At 36.5% G+C, this 23,935-nt stretch overlaps 1 protein-coding gene across 1 annotated transcript in view; it reads right to left on the bottom strand.

Annotated features, from left to right (window-relative positions):
• cv-c (RhoGTPase activating protein) overlaps nucleotides 1-23,935 on the bottom strand; it is a 222,300-nt gene that overhangs the window by 152,856 nt on the left and 45,509 nt on the right. The window contains exon 2 of the mRNA XM_089233140.1: nucleotides 8,867-9,065. Coding sequence (XP_089089266.1) covers nucleotides 8,867-8,923 — 57 coding nt within the window. The 5' untranslated portion in view covers nucleotides 8,924-9,065. The remainder of the gene's footprint in view (nucleotides 1-8,866; nucleotides 9,066-23,935) is intronic.

Genomic DNA, 23,935 nt, shown 5'->3' with positions numbered 1-23,935 from the left:
AAAAGCGGGTTTATATACTCGGTTTATAGCCACTAGATATATCATTCCGGTCGCCTTAACTTGTTTCTGTCAGATTATTCTGGGCTTATTATATAGTCCTGGGCTTCAGGTGCATTGGGGTCCCCATGATGACGAAATTAGGTACGTATTTCAATTGGTATGCTCATATTTAGACGGCTCATATTTATCAGATGACACTACATGCTCTTCAACTGTTTCATTACTGGCAGTATACTCGTATATATTCGTAATAGACACACACACACAGCGTTTTCTCACTTTCACGCGGATCTAATTCAGTTAATGATGATGATATTGAGTTCATGGCGTTATTTTTGCCCCTAACCCCTAAGATGACGCATTGGACTCGAATCATTAAAGTGACTGTTAATGGGCTCAGTATGATGGAAGAACAAAAAAAAAAAAAAAAAATACGGTGATACGCTCAAATGAAGTTTGTCACTCATTTCCTGTCACAAAGGCTTCACAGGAAGGAAGCGGAAGCAGCCTACAAATGACAGTCTAAGGGCCGGAAGTCACTGCATTAAATATATAAAGAGTGGATCGAATGGAGTTCATTTTAGATCAGAAAAATTTCACTATCAAATAAGGATGATAAAGATCCTGGAATATATACAGGGTGATTCTAAATTCATGGGACAAACTTTAAGAAGCGATATATATAACACCTAAAAAAACCATTTTTTTGTCATGGAATGTGTGGTCGAATAGCAATTGCAAAGGCGTTACAGAGGGTGGTTTTCAGAGAGTGCACAATAGCACTCAACCTGAAGCAAATATCATATTTATCCGACTAATATTATATTTCCATTGCGATATGTGCTATCAACCATTCGAGGTTGTAGGGGGTTGTAATCTGGTAGGTCTCCTCATGCTGCAACCTGGGTAACAAAAAATCTCCACAAGTCATTATACCACTTATTGTTTGGCACAGCATGACCTTGATGGTTCTCACAACAATAAAAAGCAAACTTTTACCCAATACCTTCGGATATATAGCTGTATCTCAGCAAATCCGTCAGAAAAATATGATATTTGTTTTTAGTGAATTGCTGTTGTACACTTTAAAACGCCCTCTACCGCCTTTGCTATTGCAATTCGACCACACATTCTATGACAAAAAATGCTTGTTGAGGCGTCATATATCGCCTCTTAACCCTTTAAGCTGTAATTAGGAATCACTAATCCCTCCTTCAAAATGCCATATCTTTTTTAATGAAGCAGGCTTTTTTCCGATTTTCAGCAGGTGCAAATTAAGGTGGTGTAGGGAAAGGTTTCCCATTGATAAATTATTTTTTTCATAATGTCTAGGCTCCACAATGCTAAAGTAAGAGGCTTTTATAGAGGCGAGGTATCTCGTCACTGCCGCTTGAAGGGTGAAAGTTTGTGCCATGAATTTAATTGCCCTGTAGACCAGGGGTCTCAAACGTACAAGCTCTCACGGAACCTATATGGTTATGACACTGTCCCCCCTTGAGGGTTATGAGGCTGTCACGTGGAACTATTGATGACAATGAGATTGTTCCACGGAACCACAAAGAATTGTGAATATTTCGTTAATATACATTAGTTTTTCGTTTTTATTTTTCATGCAAATTGCTTTTGTTTTGAGTTGCTCAATTTTTAATGTATATATATATATTAAAAATTGAGCAACTGAATATATATATATCTATATTCAGCATCCATAAGTTTTATGAAAATTTTTTTGTCTCTTCTCACCCACCTCGTTGGGCAGTTTGTCTGTTGTACCTTTTGTATTTATACAAGGTGCCCCGTAGAGTTTACGTAGGTTCTGCTGTTTAAAAATTCAATAAAAAATGAAAAAAAACAAACTCAGAGAACTCAAATTACACAGGAAAACGACCGGAATTACTGTTATTCAGTCGTTTATTCATCCAAACAGGCAAAATTTGAAATAAAGGTCAGTTTTACAAATTATCAGTAACAAGAAAGATTTTTCTTTAAGGGCTCTCCGGGTTTTGGGATTTTGAAGAACTCCGCGACGTTTGATCCCACGGAACACCAGTTTGAAACCTATCAACTGGACCAGGGGTTCTTAACCGTAGTCGTGACCCAAACTTGGGTCACAGGGGCTTCCAAAATTGGTCGTACAAATCGAGCTATGGGTGATGACCTAAATTTGATTCGCAGGGCTTTTCAAAAAGGGTCACACAAATCCACTTACAACCAGAAATTCTTGAGCTATGGGTCACGGCCCGAACTTGATTCGCAGGAGCATCCTAGATGAGTCGTACAAATCCACTTACAGTCCTGTTATAAATGCATTTATTGCGTCACTGGTTTCACTAATTTCGAAAAACCCACCGTCATTGATCTCAAAGCTAATCTTTTTTTTTTTTATTAATTTTCGGTCGCGGCTGTGAAAAAAGGTTAAGAACCCCTGATCTAGACACTTCATAGAGAAGAATTTTTTCTTAAAATAGTTGTCACATCTATTTACGTACTTAATTCTCAGTGAAATCTTGGAGATTTAATCATTAATTTTAAAAAGATGTGTGTTAATAAGTTATTTTTTCACGTGCGTTTTGTGTTCTGGTTCGGCCTTGAGAAAATTTGTTCGTGTTGATACAATTTTTTTTTTTTTTTTACCGTAGGATGAGTAAAAGCGTTATGATCCCTCCCAGGATGTGGCTTATGGAGTGACTTAATGGTCATATGGGGCGAGAATCACTTCCGCCGGATTTGAAAAAGAGGGAATCTGAATAGCGGAAAAGAAGCATTTCCCGCGTATGATTCCTCCCGTTTTATTCGAGTTTCGTCGTATCCTATAAGTCGCTGATATAATTCCACGCAAGAGTCTGACAGACTTTATATTTTGACGTGAATCCCCGTCTGTTAAATCATCTGACGATACTGGTTGTATTCGCAAAATGTTGCGTGACCAAATAATTTAAGCTATAATTATCTCAGAAAGTATTCAGAATATATCAGTGTTTTTGATGCCTGAGGGTAGATCTCGTTAACACAAGTCGAATGATACTACTTTGGTTTCGATACCTCTCTCGGACTTGGCACTAGACCCCCTGCCCATATTCGTAACGAAATTGTTTTACGCTATATATTGAGAGATTCGCAACGCAAATATACGACATTGGTATCGCCTGCTAGAAATTCCAAAGGCAAATCCGATGACATCTGTTTCATTAAGTCAGTACCTACCATGCTGAAGTTGGTTTTCTATGGTTGGTTCTCAACTTCGAGGTGCAAATGTGAGCCGATCTCCCCCGTTAAAAGTCTCGCTACAAAGAGCAACAGGCCTACAAACAGTAATACTTCACTCAGTTCACTTCTGAAATATAGATGACAGCACTGAAAAATCGGACGCAACACTAGATACACACCGAGTTTGTTGGGTACGCACACTTACACTTCCGACACAACTTACTAGGTAGCAAATTGCCTGACTTAAGTTGTGCTCGGTTTTAAAGAAAGAAAGTACCTACCAGCGGTAGCGGTTCACGGTACGAAGAATGTATTCTTGACAAAACTTGCGGCCATGTCCATGACACAGCCTACCCCAATTTTTTTTTTACACAATAAATTCACTAGAAAATTGATATAAAGGGACCCGATAAAAGTCTCGTCCTCAATGCCCATTGTAGGAGCCACGATCCTATATCTTAAATTCATGTGGGCTAATCAATACAATATTTAAAAACAAGAAAACTAAAAAATTTTGGTAATGTAGAGCATTAGTACTACATACTAGCGTGCACCAATGGCCATTCATGATTAAATATAACCATTTATTTATAAACACGATACAGTCGATGCTCATTATTGCGACCGTTCCATTTTAACGATCGGCACTGTATAGAAGTCACAATTTTCTTCCTATTCATCCCATGATATTTTACATCCAATATAACGACCTACGAAGATCATTCAGTCCAGTACAGCATCCGAACTCAGCTCTATCTGGCTTCCTTTTGCAAAGAAATGAACAAAATCCATGGTTTTTGTTTCCCATAATTGTGTTTTACCTTGGCTCTTGATATTGGAGAAATCGGTACATAGGTGCGTGTGTATAAAAATTAATAATTAAAATTTTATTATGATTTTCTAATCTGATTCATGTTCACTGTAACTGCTTACATTATAACAAAATGAATAATATAATTTGTTATTTCTTCCAAACGTGATTTTTCTTAAGAAGCTAATGTTTTTTTCAAACAGTCATTATTACGATGTAACATATACGATGCAATTTGACGGCAGTTTTCCGTGGAACGAGGAGAGGTTATTGACTGTATTGCTTTTAAGATTCATACATCAAAACTTTTTTTTTATTTCTTTGCCATTTACACGGTGATTTTTATAAGCGTATGATGCCCTCAGGGGCGGGACGCTTAATGTTTTTGCTTACCCGGGGATTTTAATTAAAGTATGCAGAGCTTTTTGAAGAGGGAACCAATGGGTTGAACAGCACCAAGCTTGAGTAATATGCATTTCGAGAAATACGAAAAAGTCCAAAAAAGAAAAAAAAAATGATAGTAATATATAACTGAAAAATCGGACGCAACACTAGATACACACCGAGTTTGTTGGGTACGCACACTTACACTTCCGATACAACAAATATGGCACTGCGAAAAGTCATCAGTGACGAAATGGTATATGGAAATGGTTGTGTATAACACACGAGATTTGACAAAATTGAGGAAAAAATTTAAAATTTCTTAAGAGTCAAGAATATTTTTCCGACAAAAAAAAAAATCGTCTAACATAATTTTTTTTCGATACTTTTCAAGACATATTGATTCCTTTTATGTCGGCAGACATAATGACATAAATACAAGAAATTTGGTATTGTCCTCAAATTTAGTAATTGCTAAAAGAAAATTTTAGGTGCCAATACAAATTTTTCGGTCATCATGGAAATCTGGCACCTGGGATTTATCAAGTCCTGGTGTAGCAATACTCATTAACAAGAGAATGTGAATTTTATGACTTTGATCTGGAAATATTAAACGTTTTTATAGCTCTTGTAAAACAGATTCAGTTTTAAGGCATGCTCTGACAACGACAGTGCCACCAGAATCGTCGAATAATGTTATTTTATGTCTTTTTTTAGGGATTTTGATGTCACGAACGTCGAACACGTTATGTGAATTTTGCCATCATATGAAATGAAAATGATGCAAATTATTTTCAATATCAGCCAAGTCTTTAGCTGTTTTGTTCGCTGGTTCCTCCCAAAGAAGATTCTGATTAGAGATACTTTAATTATAACTACCAGGTATATCGAAATACTAAAACAAACATGGCCGAAAGGAGCGATACATTTTTCACAAGTCTAAAAACAAAACGTTATCACTCAATCACCAATTCCCACGCATGCCATAAAATATAAAACATTATCTCAAACACCTTTTTTACAAGCAAAACACGTCCATTGGAAACACATCATTTTTCGAAAGGTTTTTCAACCTCTATCTTTGACAAGCTTTTACAAAAAGAGAATAATATTTTGTCTACCAAATATGCTTTGAAATATTTTTATTCAAGGTCCACACCCTGCTTAAAAATCTTTTTAGTAATATAGATAACAGCAAAAAATAATTCAGATAACATAGATAGTAGAGAAAAAGAGACTTCGTCCAATCAGTTAACTTGATGACTACTTTAATAACCCAAGCTCTTCCTTCAGTGAAGACAATAAAAAAAAGAGCCGGTTGTTCTTCTGAAAACAATTAATCAAGCTAGAAACGACCCTTGGGCTATTTCCTGTAATAAAGTTAAGATAATTGGAAGATATGACGCTTCTCAAAAAATGTCTAATAACTCGATAATGAAACTGTGAATATAAAGAGTTCAAATTAAATTGTTCGTAATTAAGATGTTTTCGGTACTCAAATTGTTTAGATTGAATTCTTCTTATAACTAAGAATCAACCAAAGAATGTACTCGCACTTTACTGAAACAGAATTCTTTACTGTATTTTAGTGCAATAGAACTTGGTTAATTCGGATTTTGGGTAATTCGAACTTTCATGAACTCCCCTTGAGTTTTATATCTAATTTAATGTTAAAATTTCTTGTTTCACTCGCATTTTTCGAATTTTTTGGATAATTCGAAGTTGTTGGTGATTTTGTATGAGCACAAATTTAGTGTGAACATTTTTTATAAGAACTCAGACTTCTCTCTCTCTCTCTCTCGCTTTTCTCGATCTGTTAAACAGTAAATCTTTAAAGACAAATGAAAGTTTGAATATTCTGTTTTTTTCTACACTTTTTTTGACAATTTAATGCCCATTTTAACATTATTTAGCTGGAGTACACATCGAGAATGTGTACTACTTAATACCGGTTACGTTTTTCAACCTATGGATTAAGATGTATCATTCAAAATATGAATTTTTTGTTATCATTAAGAGCATGGAAAGTATCTGATAGCTCAACATTGTAGTACGTTAATGAAAGTGTATTTCGTTGATAGCATAAGAATGATAAGCAAAATTTGGGAAACAGTTTCGTAACTGATGATAAAATTTGAAAATTGATGATTTTTATTCTATGTATGTGAATGTTGATGATTAAGTGTCAATTTGTTGTCATCTTACGGATCCAGGATAGATTAATTGGATAATTCGAACTTTTTTTCCGAAGTGATTTTGGACTTCGAATTAATCAAGTTTAACTGTAGTTAATATAATTAAATACGTCATCAAAGGTATTAATGTACAGTTACTGAGGATGCTGAAGTGGTTGTAGTTAGCTGTCGTACAGATATGACAACGGCGAGCAGTTGCTTGAATATCTCTAGTAAAAGTGTCGATGATTTATGCACAGGCCTTAATCTACATGAAAATGTGTGAATATTCCCGTACTCAATAAACATAATTATGACGATTCACTGTTACACTGAGCTTGAAAACTGGGACTCATCAGAATCTACACATCCATGTTGAAGAAGTTGGAGCAGCATTTGCAGAGAAATCTCTATCAATACGTTGTACAAAATTATTTAAGCAACCGCTCACCGTTGTCTTCTCTGTCTGGCCGCTAACGGACGGCCAGAGTACCACTTTGAGTACCTTTCAGTAATACCGGTTCAAAAGAATAAACTAGAGTTTTCATGAGTGCTTTCTTCTAACCCGTATTTGATCCTTGATATACAGGGTGTACATAATTAAAGTTCGCCTATTCAGAGCTGTCTACAGCCGCAACTATTCATCAGAAGGCTATGAAACGTTAGGAATGTCTTAATGAAAAAGTATGAAAGAAATCAAGAGTGAAAAAAATCGGTTCTTACATTCACTACTAGATGGTGCTTTTAATGAAGATTATTGTGTACATGCTAATTTTTTGCAAACAACGTGAGCAAACTTTTCAGGTTTGATGGCAGGTATCTAAACATCACCATCCTCATTTCTTCATAAGAGAATGATATTGAGCTTACAAGAACGTGTTTTGCTGCTGAAACTCCTTTACGAACATAGGTATTCAGCATCAAAAACAATAGATATTTTTGGTCTTTGAAGGGGGCCCAAATCATTTCCCCATCCTTTTATAAGGATATTTCAAAAGTTTTATTACTTTCTGATGTTATGGCTGATAGACTGATCAGAATAGGGAACTTTAATTACGTTGACCCTGTATAATCATATTTACTTTTAATGTACAACGAAAAGTTTTTTCGTTTAAATAATAATTTTCTGGCTAATGATATACTAAGACTTATGAATAAGCAAATGAAGCACTCTAATACTGTAATAACGGTCTCGATCGTTCTAACGGTCAAAAAATTTCAATGGCACATCTTACATAAGCGTTTAGAAACAAAGTAAATAGAACTTGAATTCAATGCTCCTTTTCCTCCCTTTGTAATCCAAACATTATCTTTCTCATCCATCCTGTTTACTCTTGGCACTGCATTCATCATAAATCTAATCAATTATTAATCATCACTATATGATCTGAAAGGTCATCGTAAGCACCGTCGATACTCGATAGCGGCGAGTTCAGCTGAAAACAAGGCTGAAGAAAGAAAGGCAACCTTTAAAAGAAATGATGGACGAATCTTTCTATCATCTGGGCGTGTTTTTTGGCCATAGATCTCAAATATATATCTCAGCTAGTAGCCCAATGCTTCTCTCTCAACAAGTTTAGATGTAACAAGTTTCTTTTTGCCTCCCTCGAGAGTCATAGACAAGATATTACAGTGAAAATTGCGATGATCTAATCCTCAGAATTCGGGCGTTGTTTAGAAAAACGGGAACATTACCATTCATTACTCATATAGGCTTGTAGTTAGCCCTCATATTTGTGGAATATAATAACAGGAGGATGAGACGTTCACAAAAGAAAATGACCGTGTGAATAGAGGAAAAAAAGTTACCCCTTATTCCAACTAACGGTACTGATATAGTCTTTTGACCTTTTGTAAAAAATCGCCCTATTATCTGAGGATCGCGACCAACGTTAAATGACAGTAAGAAATCCATCTAATAGATAGACATGCAACGACACACACATTTTCAAGTCATTTGTTGCAATTGTTCCTGGAATGTGACTTCATAGTATGTACACAGACTAAAAAACAACCTCGAATGGCCTCTTAAATACAGATCTGCGACTTTTTGTGATGTTTGTTACTGTATTTTATGAGAGTTTCTATCTCAATTAACGATTGAGAACACGCGGTATCCAGAGATGAATCTTCAACATGTGTCTAGTTTTTTTTTTCTCCCCTTCATCTGAACCTAATGCCAAATTAAACATAGGCATTGGCTCATATTCATTGCAATTTACGAAAAATAAAAATATTACTGCAAAAAATACATAAAATAAAATATGTTTTCATTTATTGTGACACTTACTTCAGCCTGTTCCAGATAAATTTCCAGTTCCCGGTAAGGATCGTGACAGGACGCCATCTTCTATTCCACACCTTTCTGTTTTTTTTCTGTTGTTATTCAAAACTTCTAAGTTATTTCAACCAAATGTATTGAGGACGATGCATTTTTTGACTTGATTGGATATCGGTCGTGAAAAAATATACACGTCATTGAGAATCATCTGAAAGAAATAATATTATAGGATTAATCAGCTGCAGAACGACTTACATGAATAAAAGGGCATTCAAACTTCGATAAATTACTATGACAAGCTGAAAAGGTACGTGCTTTTCACAACCTACTTCAAACATCCGAAAATGCAATCGGCTGATCTCATTTGATTACGTATTTACGGAAATTTCCGACGGAAATGATAGTCAATCAAAAAATACCACACGTAGAGAGTAAGTTCGTAGCGCGTACGTTAAATGAAGATTAAATCATAGTTACTTTGCGAGCACTTTCTATAATTAACATCAGAGAAGATGAGCATATAGAAACTCTGAGGCGTATGCCTCTACTCAAATCAGTCTTAAATGCAGCTGGAATAATAAGGCTTCAGTTGAAGATGCAACAGGTTGAAGAAATGGGTTGGTTACGAGCAATAATGGAAATTCAATCAATTTTAAAAAAAATCTAAATTTCTAAATTTAATGTAGATTTTCACCGTCCCTCAACGGCAATTATTGTCATACCCAAGAATGCATAAAAGATTGAATAACATGTCTGGGGTAAATGTTAATTACAGGCTCAGCGTTACAAAATATTCGTAAATGACAGAGAATTTGTAGAAAATCTAAATATTCTTGAGAGAAACAGCAAAATCCACACATAAAGCAATCGCGGTTTTACGACCAGTAATAAAAGTTACCATCTGACCATAAGTCTCTGGACAACACTGAACAGCCAAGGAATTCCTGACTCGTACAGCACAAATTAATATACTAACAATTGGTTCCAACCATGGCCCCCACAAGGGCGGGCTGACAGGGCCCTAGCTCTGGGGACCGGGACAATTCTCATCATTTTTTGCTTTTTCACGCTATAAATTAGCTATAGAAGGACCCGTTAAAAGTATGACTGAAGGGCCAGCAAAATATCCCAGCCTAGGGGCCCTGTTCGTGAATAGAAATAGCACATTTATTCTGCAAAAAATCTGAGACAAGTGGCCAACTTTGGCACAAGACAACAGGTACTGGCAGATGACTCAAAGACTAATTGTGACACAAAAATTTACCGTTATGGCCTGGCTCACAACCGACGCGAGTTCGGAACCGATCTTCGTCCCAAAAATGCTCAATAACATTTCGGTCAGGGCTCTAAGCAGGCCAGTTCAATCACTAAACACGCATGCAAGAAACGAGCTGTGTAGACACGATGATTATCAGCTGGTGCGCGATCACTTTCGAACAGAAACGGGTACGAACTGTTACCTTAGCGTGAGCAGAGCTGAATTGTCCATAATGACACAATATGAAGCTGTGGTCAAAATGCCAGGCACGGCAACCAATGTGGGTGAAGTTCATATTGAGAGAAACATCCATATACATATATCATAGTCACTGATTAAAGACACTAAATTTCAAGATGTCCTGATACTCATGATCAGATAGTATATATTCACAAGGCAATTATAACAATGAGCAGAGAAATTTCGGTTTTTAAAAAACCGACCGGAAAATGTTTTACAAATTTCTAAAACTTTTATGCAAATTTCAACACTAATGTGAGATAATTTCTCATTTGAAATCAAAGATCAAGATAGTCATATTTTGATAGTTCAATACAGTATTATTATAGGTCATGTATCAAAGGCGTAGTCAGATTGTTCTTGAATTGAACAATATAATTAATATGTTCTTGATTTAATTTTTAGATACTTATAGTGTGTCATCTAACCCTCTCCTCGCCCATTTGGCTGTACGGCAAGATCTGTTAATCGGACGCTGAGTGAGCAATCCTGCTCAAGATGTTTTCTTTAAAATTAAATGTACCTATATCAGGTGGTGTGAAATAGTTGCATGTAGAACTGTGCCATACATCGTCATCATTATGTCTCCTCTCTCGGGGCCCTAGCTTATCCCCAACCTAAATTAAAAACTTTACTTGGGGTTCCTACTGGGTTCCCATAAACCAACTAATGATTTCACCAGTACTCCAGCATAAAAACAATATACAATTAAACCAAAACTCTTGGTTTCAAATTTAGGCAGGCAGATCTTCTGCCTCTCAGTAAACAAAACATAAAATATATATCATACAGGCGGGTTTCAAGCTCCCGAGTCGGTCACGGCCAATGTTACTGTAGGGCATGACCGACTCGCGCGCGCTCTTGTTACATCAATACATTCAATTTGTCACCATATACTAATTCTTTTAATATCGAGGTACAATCAATTCATAAAAAATACTATTTAAGTTCGTTATAGTATCATCTCCTACATAACGAACAAATTTTTCAATGGCATTAATTCTTCTAATGTCTAAGGGATTAAAACAATGCACTCAATCAAACAACACATTGAATGTTTCCTTAGTATGTATAAAATTGAGCTGTGAAATATGAATTCAAATACCGAATTCGGTAAAAACTGAGAAAAGTTTTGGTTTTAAATCAAATAATTTTAGGGACCTCAGTTCTAGAAACAAGTAGCACGAGATAATATACAGTCAGAAGAGCTCCATAAACTTAGGATAAGAAAGAAAAAACGGGACGAAATTTAAAAGAAAAAAATCACCTTGACATTTTGACAGAGAAAACGTTACGATTCTCTCTCTCTCTCTTGGGAAAAGAATTTTTTTTACGTAACGTTGAGAAAAATTTTGTTCAGGGTTTAATGCATAAAATGTAAAAAAAATATATTTTTTAGGTAAAAAAGAGGAATACATAGGAGGGATAAAGTTGGGGAATAATTCGTACTTTTTGCTCATACGTAAGTAGTCTAGCGGAAGGAAAAAAAAATCACGAGCTGCATATTTCCTCGGTTCTTCATCAAAGAAAAAAAATTGTCTGAGATGCACCAGATATTTTAGTTACCAGGTTTGACCTCATACTATTCAAAATGTTGAACTCTGACTAAGATTTTTAACCCCTGTTGTTCAAGAGATCTCAAGGGCGGTTTTTTTCGAGGGAGAAAGAAGTGCAAGATATTCATTCCAACATCCGTGACTGAATTCCCTATTATATGCATTTTATACAGTACCACAATGATGCTCAAGGTGAATATTTCCCAAGATTTGCATTGCATTCGATAAAAACGAAAGTAAAGGGTAAAAGTACATCTTGATGTATGAGAAAGAAAGTTTATGGTAACAGGTTAGGAAATTCTGGGCCGAAGGTGTCGTGGTCTAGACTCTAGAAATAATCAACATCTTCCACATCTGTACAGTCATCTTTATTAGAAACGTTTATATCTTCCCGTATTTGCGGAGGTAATTGAGTTGTATTGGTATTTAGCGCAGACATCTGCACTGAAGATTCTTCCCGTAGAATATGGATGGAATTAGTGATCAAACTTCCTCTGGACTGCTCTTTAGCTCAGAATCTTCTTACCTCAACGCTGGTCAATAAAGCTTTCTTTCTTAAAATAATAACAGTTTTAAATAATGCTGTATATACCGTCTGTAAAGAAAAAAGTTTGGACTAGGGCTTTAAAAAAAACCTTACACATGAAAAACTTAGCTATATCAATCTTGGATATAGGATCCTCTTCTGTTCACATACACTTTGCAGCATTCTGAAGTGCAACACATGCTTTTTCTCCGGGGCAGTGTTTAGATGTCAGGTTACCATGTTATGTATGTCCAGAACAGAGCGAAATCTTGAATATTTTCATCTTTGAAAACGAAAAACGTCTGTAGGTGACAAGTTTGATGAATAGGATGCTTAAGGGACCACTATTATCTTATGTTTGACGAGAAACTGCATACAAGCAGGGCCGAAACCTTGTTTTTTTTCCGCAAGAGCATCAGATATTGTGTGCACTGAGGTCACTGCTGAATCATGGTCGGAGATACGGCCCCCCCCCCTACCCAGCGTCAAAGGTGGAGTCGACTGATCTAATGTATATATGTATATATGAATTGACATCATCATCATCATCGTGCACCCCAGACTTCCCAGTCAATCTCCGCCTATGTGCTGAATGAATGAACGCCAGAACTTTGCCACTGGACTTCACCAGTTGCCGAGATCTCTTCCAGTCCAGCTTTGTGACAGAGTCCGAAACACTTTATATTGAGTCAGAAAAGAAAAGAAAAGGAATAAAAAAAGAACAAATATGCAAAATTTTTATAACATATTTTTTTCTGACAATTGGGTACTGTTGCGATTAACAAATTTTGTGGCGATCACCGACGAGATGGGGTTGGAAGCTGAAGAAGAAAGTTCCGGGGTTTTTCGTTAAGAAGGATGGATGTATATATATTAGAATGAAAGTATATTTTAGAAGCAATTAGAGGGGGCCCATGCCATCTCATCTGTAATCTTGCACTTATCATATTTTATACACATAGGATACAACAAACAAAAAAAAAACGAGAATCTTATTTTATAATATAAAATATCCATAGCGAGTGGATTCAGTCCGGAGCGAGTTATCTAACTTGACACCTTGTTGGTGAACAAATGTTTTGATAACTTGTGGGCTAGAAGCCAGCATCAGTTTTATTGGGTTGAGTTTACTCGCTCCGGTGGATCTGATGAAAGTATACAAAATAAAAATTTTGTGTGGGGAATATATACAATTAAGGATCACCCGTGCTATCTCGCTTAGCACCTTATTCGGTGAACAACATAAATACGACAATATGAGTACGCACCGTGTGTTGTGAGGTCACTGCTAATGACATGGCCGCTGATCGCCCAGACCATCTATAGATGTGAGAAGGCAGGTTTTCACGGCCAGAGGTTACAGAAGTATTGAAACTTTTCGGATTGTTGTGCCGGGATCAAGCAGAACCTCCTAGAGATAGAAGGCCTCCGCACTCAGCTTGTGACGTCAGTAACCAGTCCATTTTCCCTCAGAATATTCAGGGGAAAAAAATTCCCTGCTCGTGCATCGTTGTGAGGAAAAGAAATGATCGGGTTCAGAATTGGCGATTTCTATGCCCCACATCCAATCACTATGCGGTATTTGTGAGCCAATCAGGAAAATTCTACGCCAAAATAAGAAGAAACGAAATAGGATGCTCTGTGTTTCAAAATGTGGCAAACTTGCTAGGTAGTCTGAATGACGTTTATAGCAAACAGTGCGGAGGCCTTCTATCTCTAGGAGGTGATGGATCAAGTCGTTTCTGCAGCAAACGTTTCGTTATGTACTGCGGGAAATATCATCGATGCTGGTGACGGCATATGATCTATCATCCAAATTTGAAGCCTCCGAAACCTACCTAACCAATCAATAGCTGCCATGTCTAACCAACATCGATGAGTAACTTTTCCCGCGTTACAACGACGATACAGATTCTGCCGCATCTTAAGCCGAAGCACCAGTACTTTAATGTTTACCGAAGTCCAATCGTCTCCTTGCCTGCTGTCACCTGCAACGATGATGTCTACCTCTGAAGTGGATGAAAAGTTGACTGTGAGAGTGACTCAAACATAGCATAACAACTCGGAAAGTTTCAATAGTTCCATCCGGAGTAGGTTTGCGCTATTCCTGAAAGGAATGAACGGCTTCTGCTTCCTTTCAGCAGTTTAATGGCCAAATGTCGGTCTTCGGTGGAATCGCTGTGATACTTGATCCTCATCTTCTGGTGAATGGTGGCTCTATATGAAACGTCGATACCACTCAAAGAACAACTATGTGAGGTATGGATCACATTGCTGTTCATGGGTCATTCATTCTCATTCATAGGTCACAACGGATTATGGTAAATGGGGAATTTTCTGATTGGACAGATGTCAAAAGTGGAGTCCCTCAAGGAAGTGTCCTTAGCCACATATATTTTTCACTTTTTATCTATAAACTCGATCAAGGTAACCATGGGAATTATTAGAGATTTTACAGACGACGCGCATGCAGCTAATGGTAGGGTAGAAGGTTGTCAGGAATCAAAGCGATATAGGGATATATCTCCAGGCCAACTTAAACAGGATTGCAGCATGGGTAAATGAATGAGGCATGACGTTTAGCGTTGACAAATGCATGGTCGGTCATTTTGGTTCGAACAAACCACGTTTCACTTACGAGTTGAATGGTATCATTATCCCGGATGGAACTAGGGTCACTGATTTTGGAATTCTCATTGACGAGCGGTTTAGGTTTTCTGAACATTGTTCAGCGGTAGGCAGAAAAGCGAATAGAATGCTCGGTTTCATTCTTAAAAAGGTCTCGCGTTGTCCTAAAGTCATTCTTCCGCTTTTCCGGGGTTTAATTCGTCCTGGACTGGAGTATGCCGCAAGGTTTTGGACACCATACCTACAGAGGGACATGGACTTGGTTGATGGGGTGCAGAAAAGAGCTACGCGTGCTCTTGTTGACACACAAGGCTTGATCTATGAAGAAACACTTGATTTCTTGAATATGTTTACATTGGAAGAACGCAGGTGTCGGGGGGATATGGTCGAAGTGTTCAAAATTTTCAATGGGATGGATAGGATGGACCATGAACTTTTAGTACACCGCCAATCGACTGCTTTTACAAGGGGACACCAGTATCGATTGGTGAGGGACAATGCAAGGTTATGGTGTCGCAGGGAATTTTTCTCTAATAGGGTTGTTAATAAATGGAATAGCTTACCGCCGGGGGTAGTAAATTCTAACACAATTGATACGTTTAAAAAAAAAGTACGATAGACGTAGTGGGGTAAATCGAGAAGCTATCCATACTTAGATAAGACAACCATACTATTTTTTATGGGCAGTGTATTATACATATTAATTTTTTTTGGTGATATATGCTTTTATATTGGGTATTTTGATTATATTTGACATCCATATTGTTTATGGGAGTAATTTTTTCAGCCACCTGGTTGGGCAACTTGCCCGTTGTGGCCTTCGTATTTGTATATACAGCCATCTAAATAGGCTATTTCATTAGCTTCTAAGCTTTCAACGCGAAAATCCCCGTTTTGAAACTAAATTGGCGAAATTCTCAATTAATAGTGAAAAATTCTGAAATTAATGCAACAAAAATTCTCAAGAAGTATAAAAGACCATAATGGAAAATAAAAAAACAATAAAATTGGAAAGGACTATATGACGCTTCATGGTATTTAATGCTATCTGTTTAACACGCTGCTCTACAAACATGCCCACCAAAAATACATTCCTGGCATATTTTACGTAAAAGTTCCATTTTATTAACTATATAATTTTAAAAATGGTATTAAAGGAATGAGTGTGAAAAATCTTCCAAGAAAATGTTTTTTTCCTTTTTCGTGTTTCTTATTAAGTTGGAGTAGATATTACACATGGGCGTGAGTTTGAATGGCATCGGCGTTGAAGGTTAAAGTTTACGGAGAAGATGTAATTCAAGAATCTCTATCTCTTAAGGATATTGCGTCAGCGACCCGGAGGTATTCATTGGATGGACACGTGCAAAGTCACATTACGTATTTTTTGCTTTTTCAGGAATATAGAGACGAATCATTTTCCGCTTGGGTTGAAGCAATTACCACGATTATCCTTAGGGCGATACTTAAGTTTTTAGTATTCAGTGCGGAACGGGACTCATATTTGTCATACGCTCTGCCTCGTCCTTACCTTTTTGCCCTTGACGAATATGCGTATATGCTAATTCAACGTTTTTTCTTCTCATCCTTCTCTTGCTACGACAAGTTTTAAAATAGCTTCAAGAAATATTTTTGAAGCTATTTTATTATTATTGCAATTTATGAGGATGATACCGCTCCTTACTCAGAAAAATCTCCAATGAAAAAAGGCAAATACAAGGAAAAATCAAAACTTCTCATGTATTTCGACGCGCTATGGGTGTCGTCTTCAGAGCATAGCAAATATCACGCTGACCGAGGATCCCACTTCGATTGATTACCAAATCTTAACTTTCGGTTGCTCAGCGGAAAGAAAAAATATCCGTCTATCCAAGTCAAATGTCGTGACCAGAATGAAGCTGAGGCGCCCAAGTGTAAGTCTTCTATAACGTCCTGATTGGTGAAATGAAGCTATCTGATTGGTTTACAGACGTTTGACGTTGGACAGACGTGTATCTTTTCTTTCCGCTGAGCAACCAAGAGTTAAGATTTGGTAATCAATCTAAGTGGTATCCTCGGTCGGCGTGATATCTTGTATCCTCTGAAGACGACACCCATAGCGTGCCGAAATACATAAGGAGTTTTGATTTTTCCTTGTATTTGCCTTTTTCGTTGGTGATTTTTCTGAGTATTGTTAGGCAAAGTTTGCCTACTCTTCCTACTACTTTATTCAGATAAAAAGGTAATTTTTAAATCAGCATTCGATTTAAGACAAAGGCTAGCTTTACACAGTTGATGAGAGCCAGGCTGTTATACCTTTGTGGCGAATGTTTCATTCAATACTCCAGCGGACATCTTTGGCGGTACATTTCGTTATCGACTTGGTCTTGGTATTCCTGATCTTAGATCATATCTGTAACTAGACTTACGTCTGACCATTTAAAAATCTCCTCTTGCAAATTAAAAGTTTTCAAGCCCCATAGAATCAAGCGGAAGTCATATTTATGAATGTGCGATAGGTGCGGACACATCAGGGTCCGTTCTTGTGGCAATAGAAATGGAAAAGAAGATAGTTTTAATTTTATTAAGTAACCAAACAAGGAATCTGCGCTTCAACTTATATTATTTAGATTTACATAAACACCTAAGTATTTAGCAAAAATCGTCTCACGAAGGTGCCACGGGACTATTTTTACATCGGTACTCGTGTCTGTCGAAGGCGGTGCTACTTACATCAGCACGTCACGCTAACAGTAAATAAATCCGACAGCACCGACGAGACTTTGGCCCACGGGTTACCGAAAGATTGCACCGTCTCCTTCAGTCACTTTCACAAACTTGGCTCTTGTCTTGTTGCCCACCGCCACTGGAAGATGTTCACCCCAGTGTTAAACGAAACATTTGCCACAAAAGTAACACGACCATGGAATAAAAGTCCTGAAGATTCATCTAGTATCACCTCTATAGTCATCTGATGGTATAAAAATCCAACTGATCATTTTTTGCTCCACGGTCAATAATCATAAGTAGGCTAATTTAAACCGAGAAATATACACTTTATAGAAGATTCCAAATAGATTTTTTTAATTGATTGGTTGCACAACCTGGGCCGCAACGCTCACTTTTTAACTATCGCGCGGTATCGATGTTAGTCTCAAGAATATTTGTGGTGCTTATTGAATGTATACATTGAATGAATGGACATTGTTTCATATCTAAAACTTTAATTAAATCTCTGATAAATGTAGGAGGAGATGGAGAAGAAACATCCTTCAAAAAATTACGCTTTTTTCCCCTGAGGAAGAACCACAGAAATGTTTGTTTTTCGACCGAAAGAGGATCCAAGAAGAGAGATATCAATTTTCCGCGTTTGACAGACATGAGCCTAAAACTCATGCAAGAAAGAAATCGCACCCTCATTTCCTAGTGAAAGCCCTACGAACACGTTTCACAGCAAAAACTTTTTCATGAAGACGGATTATTACGTTGAAACACATTTCCCAGAAACTTACAAAATGGTTATTTTTAGAGTCCATCATAGTGTACAAAATGTTACGTATATAAGACGTTATCGGTTTTAGTTTTTGCTAGTGGTATTAACCATCTCCCTCCTTCGTCAGGGTTTTAACACAGTCCGCAAGGAACTTTAATGAATACCCGTTTTTGTTTTTGTTTTACGCATCATACATAAGATTAATATCATAGAAGAAGATGGAGACATCATAAGTTGAAGATGAATCTCTCTCTATGATTCAATCACATAACAACACCCACGCTTATCACTGATGGTTAAAAGGATTTCATTTTGTATGGAGGTCACGAGAGAGAACTCAAGTATAATCGTCTGAAATATTTCTGGTTTCTTTTTTAGATACTACGCAAACTTTCTAAATATTTGTCGCTCATAAATAGAACAGTCCTTTAGTAATTAGTACCAAATGGCAGTTAGATATCGCGCACAAGAAAAAGAAAATAAAGAAAGCAAAAGAAACGTCTGCAGATACAGTAGTTGAATGTCCGCATTCAATGATGACGTTTTTCGACAAAACTCGTACAACTGGCTGCATGAAAACGAATAACATCCGACCACATTTCGGGAAGAACCATTTTGGAATAGCTCCTGCGTTCACCCTAATATTAACTAACGTTCATGTGCAATAGATGGCGATAAATTTAAGAGTAGGGGACTTTTTTACCCGAAGGACTCCACTAGAAGGGGGGGGGGAAGGATATTAGGTTCCCATAGTACATGAGTCACGTATGTGTCACTGACTTCGGTCAGCAGTGTAATCCTCTTTAAATCGAAAAAAACAAGGGCGATAGAACCGCCCACACCAAATCATGTGAAAGGATTCCCACCTTTGAAGAACTGCAGTACTCGTATTACAAGCATGAAGGGTGCTTAATTTTGTATATGTTCAAGGTCCTCCCCCCTGAAATGAAGAAAAGGAGGGGGGGGGGGGTTATAGTACTCTATACATACTTCTTCTGGTCAGTTTTATTACTTACCCTTACCAGCCATAGCAGAATCTCGCTCCTTCCTCATGTTTCTCAAGAGAACTGGATATGCATGCAGATTCAATAAAGTGCAGCTAAACTCAGCTATAACATTGAAGAGGCTGCCAAATTCTGTCTCGTTTTAACCGAGATTTTTAACATACCGAGTTTCTAAGATAGCAGTATGGAATACGTACATTATATACTGCATATACTGTACAATATAACTCTGAAATCTGAATTGATGATGTAAGCTACGACAGGAGCATACCTATGGAGGAGGCACAAAAAATGTTTTTCCGAGAAATTTTGAGTTACCATCCTTTAAAAAGCATTTAAGTTAACAGAAATTGATAGAATGAATTCGTATAGAAATAGCATATAAAGGGTATATTCTCTTTCGATATTTCATTTTTTTCATCGAGAAATATTAATTTTCTTTTTCTAATTTTTGGTCGGCTTGGGGGGGCATGGGGCCCCCTGAGTACCTCCTGCGACTCCTGGGCTATGAAGTAATCCTCCAACTACAAAGCAAAACTCAAAGAGGTAACAAATGCATCGCTAAATAGAGTTGAGGATTCCGATCCAAGGAGAGATTTTTGTAGCTTGCTTTGCATACTAATAAAAGAAAGAAAATCACGTCAATATGGATCTGCGGCTCCTGAGAACTCAGGTACAATGAATATAAACTGAACAATGATCGACAATCATGCAACGAATTTTATTTCTATTGCTGAATTCATTAATTTGACAAACATTCGAAATTTTGTTCAGTTCAAACTCTAAGAATCCCTTAAAAAACACCACAAAAACCAAAGCGAAATTACTGAAAATCATGTCGCTGTATCCGAGATTATTGTTTCGTTGACGTTACAACGTTGATAAATTGATAATCAACGTTGATAATGATAATCCATTAGATAGGAGGGACTGCACCTTATTGACGTTATGCCGGATGCCATGACAACGGAATTACTCTATCTATTTTCAAAAGTTACATAAATGATTTGTTTCCTTTATAGGGCCAAACATTAAGTTAAAAATCAAGAATGTGAAGCTTGCAACAACAGTATTCTTTTTTAAGACATGGAAATACAAGTTCCAATATACGAAAGTCCAAAAAAACTCAACTATTCTTTTTTTTTTTTTTTAATTTCCAACATACATGCCATTCAGACATAGTGGATAAATAATGTGTGATATAAACATCATCTCTGATAATCTTCTCACAATCAACAACAAAAGGAAGCGATGACTCTATCTAAAGAAAATCTGCTGATAATTCAGTAGCATTTTTTTATTTCTTAATCTCTCGATGTACACACTAAGGAAATGACACACAATCACGTAAAACTGCAAAATACATCCGATATATATATAAAAATAAAATAAAACACAGTCATTATAAGAAACTGGTTACGAAATTTTTGACATTAGGATTTCGTAAACCCTATAACAGTGAATGAGGAAATTACAGCCATAAACATTTTGTGTGGTGAGGAAAACCAAAAAAATGAAGCCACTTTTTAGAAGAATACTTCCTCAAAATAATAAGAGACCCCAAACAGAAAAAGATTTTCAATAAAAGGGAGGAAAAAGATATAAAGATACTTATTGAGCAGGGATAATTATGGATATAAATCTTAACGGCAGAAAAACGATCTTTATTGAAATAGCAAGATTATGGTTATAAGGTAACTTGCAAATCTGAAATAGCCCAATTATAATGCCAATTTCAAGCGTTTTTAGTAAAAATTCAAGACTAGTAAACAAATTTTTAGGTTAAAAACGTTTTCTTGAGATAAAACGGATAAAGTTCAAGAAGATATTTTCTTAATTCTGCGGCACAGTCTTGGTCCCTTTTGGCAGTTCTTATCTGACAATATCCTGCGCCCCTTTTCCGACAACTTCACCATGAAGAGAAGCACTTCCCTCAGCACTCAGTGTCGTCTACATTGTAAAATGTCATCACTTGTCACAAGAATTTTCGGAAGACTAGTCTGGGTCATCACCATACCCTCCTTTCAACGTATTTTCTATGGCTTTATCTGGGACATGTAGGACTTGGGAAAGAGATCAGTTGTTATTCAAACCACTCTACGGCCACAAATCCCGACAAAAAGAGAGAAAACTTTGACATGAACCGAATAATTCTGTAATACTATACCATTGAAATGAAATATAACAGCTGGTTGTTGCTAATGCCATAATAATGACAATCGAAAAAAACAATGATTAAAAGAACAAATGTTCGAAATGTCTCGTGTCTGGAATTCAGAGCTTGTAGAACGAATAAGAAAAAAAATCAAAATGAAGTGGCATGGTAAGAAAAACTTTCTACAACATCTGTGCCCATCAGTCTGTTTATCCAGATGATGGATGTCTGATCCATAGGCAGTACGCGTTAGATAACTTTCTACAATGAAAAGCACTTAGAAAGCTATTTCTTTATCTGGGGTGTTGACTTGTACCATGATTTTTTAGCCGCTGAATCGCTGGATACGAGATACTATACACTATATCTGAACAAATCGTGAGTGAAAAATAAATTTCACAAACCAGAAAGTTCAAAAAGCAGAGGAATATCTATCTGAGTCGAATTGAGCCATTTCAGACTGATACGACTGAATACTGGAGCATTTTCTAGTTCTCCTTAATATGCATTCGATTATTATGATAACAAATGTAACTAAGATCATATTTCGAGTGCATTAACGTAATGCTTTTTTAGATTGAAAATGTTTTCGGCAACACGACTGAGTATTCTCACGAAGGATAATTTTCAATTCGGATAATTTGGTAATAAATGTCACGACATTAACTATATTGTGGTAAGTAAGTCTCTAATAATGAATAAGGTCAATCAATAAGGCCAGTAAAAAATTTTACATATCATGCTAGCAAGGTGTTAACAATGCATTCTTTTTAATTTGCAAAAAAATAAATACTAGAGATGTGTAAAACATTATATTAACATAGACTAACATTTATAATCAGAAGTATGTGTACCAAATTTGAAATAAATCAATGGTTAAATAATATTTTTAACGATATTTCTACTGGAGAATATTTTATCAGTGTCACCATGTTAAAAGGTAGTAAACCTCTTAAAAAGACAAAAATGGTTGAATCACTATATATCTTAATACCTGTTTCCTGTATAATTTTTCCACTAAAAATGTCTCGCGATACACCTGGGAGATATCATGGCACTTTTTAAAAATTACTGTGCTGACGCTTAATGAGTCCGACTCACAGATGAGTGTTCGGAAAACGGTGTTCGCACACCGGGATCGGCAGTAATTGACTTAACATAGGTGACAACTCACCAATCCTAGTAAATACGCTTTCATAGACCGAAATGAGACACCGGGAGAAGAAACTTTCATCGCAATTTTTAGTTTCTAGAAAATATTTTCATTCATTCAGAAATTGAACCCAGGTTTATTTTATTCTTTTGAATCGGGTCAATATCTCTTTTATCTCTCAGAGCCATTTTTTGTGCGAGTTTTGTCTGATATGATCTTTCCTTATTGCTCTTACCTACAATAAAATCGTCTTTTTATTTTTATCGTAATGATAAATGATAAAATATGATATGGAGGATTCAAAGCAGTAAATTAGTGCGGCATTTTTGTCTTTACGGCATTTTTGTCTTTACGGCATTTTCTTTCTTTTCTTCTTCTGTTTCAAAGATAGGTGAAAAGCAAAATAAAAACAGAGAGGTAAGAATTTGTAAAAAAAACAACAAAAAATAACAGAAAAGAGGAACAGGTGAGAGTCCTTGCGGCACACGGAATCCAATAAGGAAAGGTTCAAGGATATCAACAAGACACCATCAGTATGTTAATAACATTCAGATCACACGCGTTCGGTACTACCGTTATTAATATTCGGACATCTGTCTCATTCTTCAACAAGAATAATTGGAATAAGCGGTCCTGTTTCTGTTAGCGTGTAACTTCTTTATATACAGAGAAGCGTCGCCTTTTTTTCTTTGTTTATTTATTTATCAATCTCAATCAGTTCACAATATTAGTCCTCTTCATTCATAATTAATAAACGGTAATTACATTAACCATGACAAAAAAGAAAAATGTGTCGATAGCATTAGGGTGGTCAGAAAGTTTGTTTGCTGGTTTGAAAGGCCGTCAGGGAGAATGGATTGATGCGAAATTTGGGAATCGGTTTTTTTGACGAGAATACGTTTTTTAAATCATCTGACATTACTGGGTGCATTCGTAAAAAGTTGCGTAACGAAATACTTTAAACGCTTGTATCTCAGAAAGAATTCAGAATATATCAGTGTCTTTGATGTCTGTGAGTAGATCTCGTTAGGACAAATTCAACGATACACACACACACTACTCTGTTTTTCACACCATTATTTTTTTTAA

Source organism: Pholcus phalangioides, unplaced genomic scaffold (genome assembly GCF_987345545.1).
Source record: "Pholcus phalangioides strain wild (caught in Gottingen) unplaced genomic scaffold, Ppha-v1.0 ptg000007l_1, whole genome shotgun sequence".
In the NCBI taxonomy this organism is placed as follows: Eukaryota; Metazoa; Arthropoda; class Arachnida; order Araneae; family Pholcidae; genus Pholcus; species Pholcus phalangioides.
This window is presented reverse-complemented; position numbering and strand designations above follow the sequence as displayed.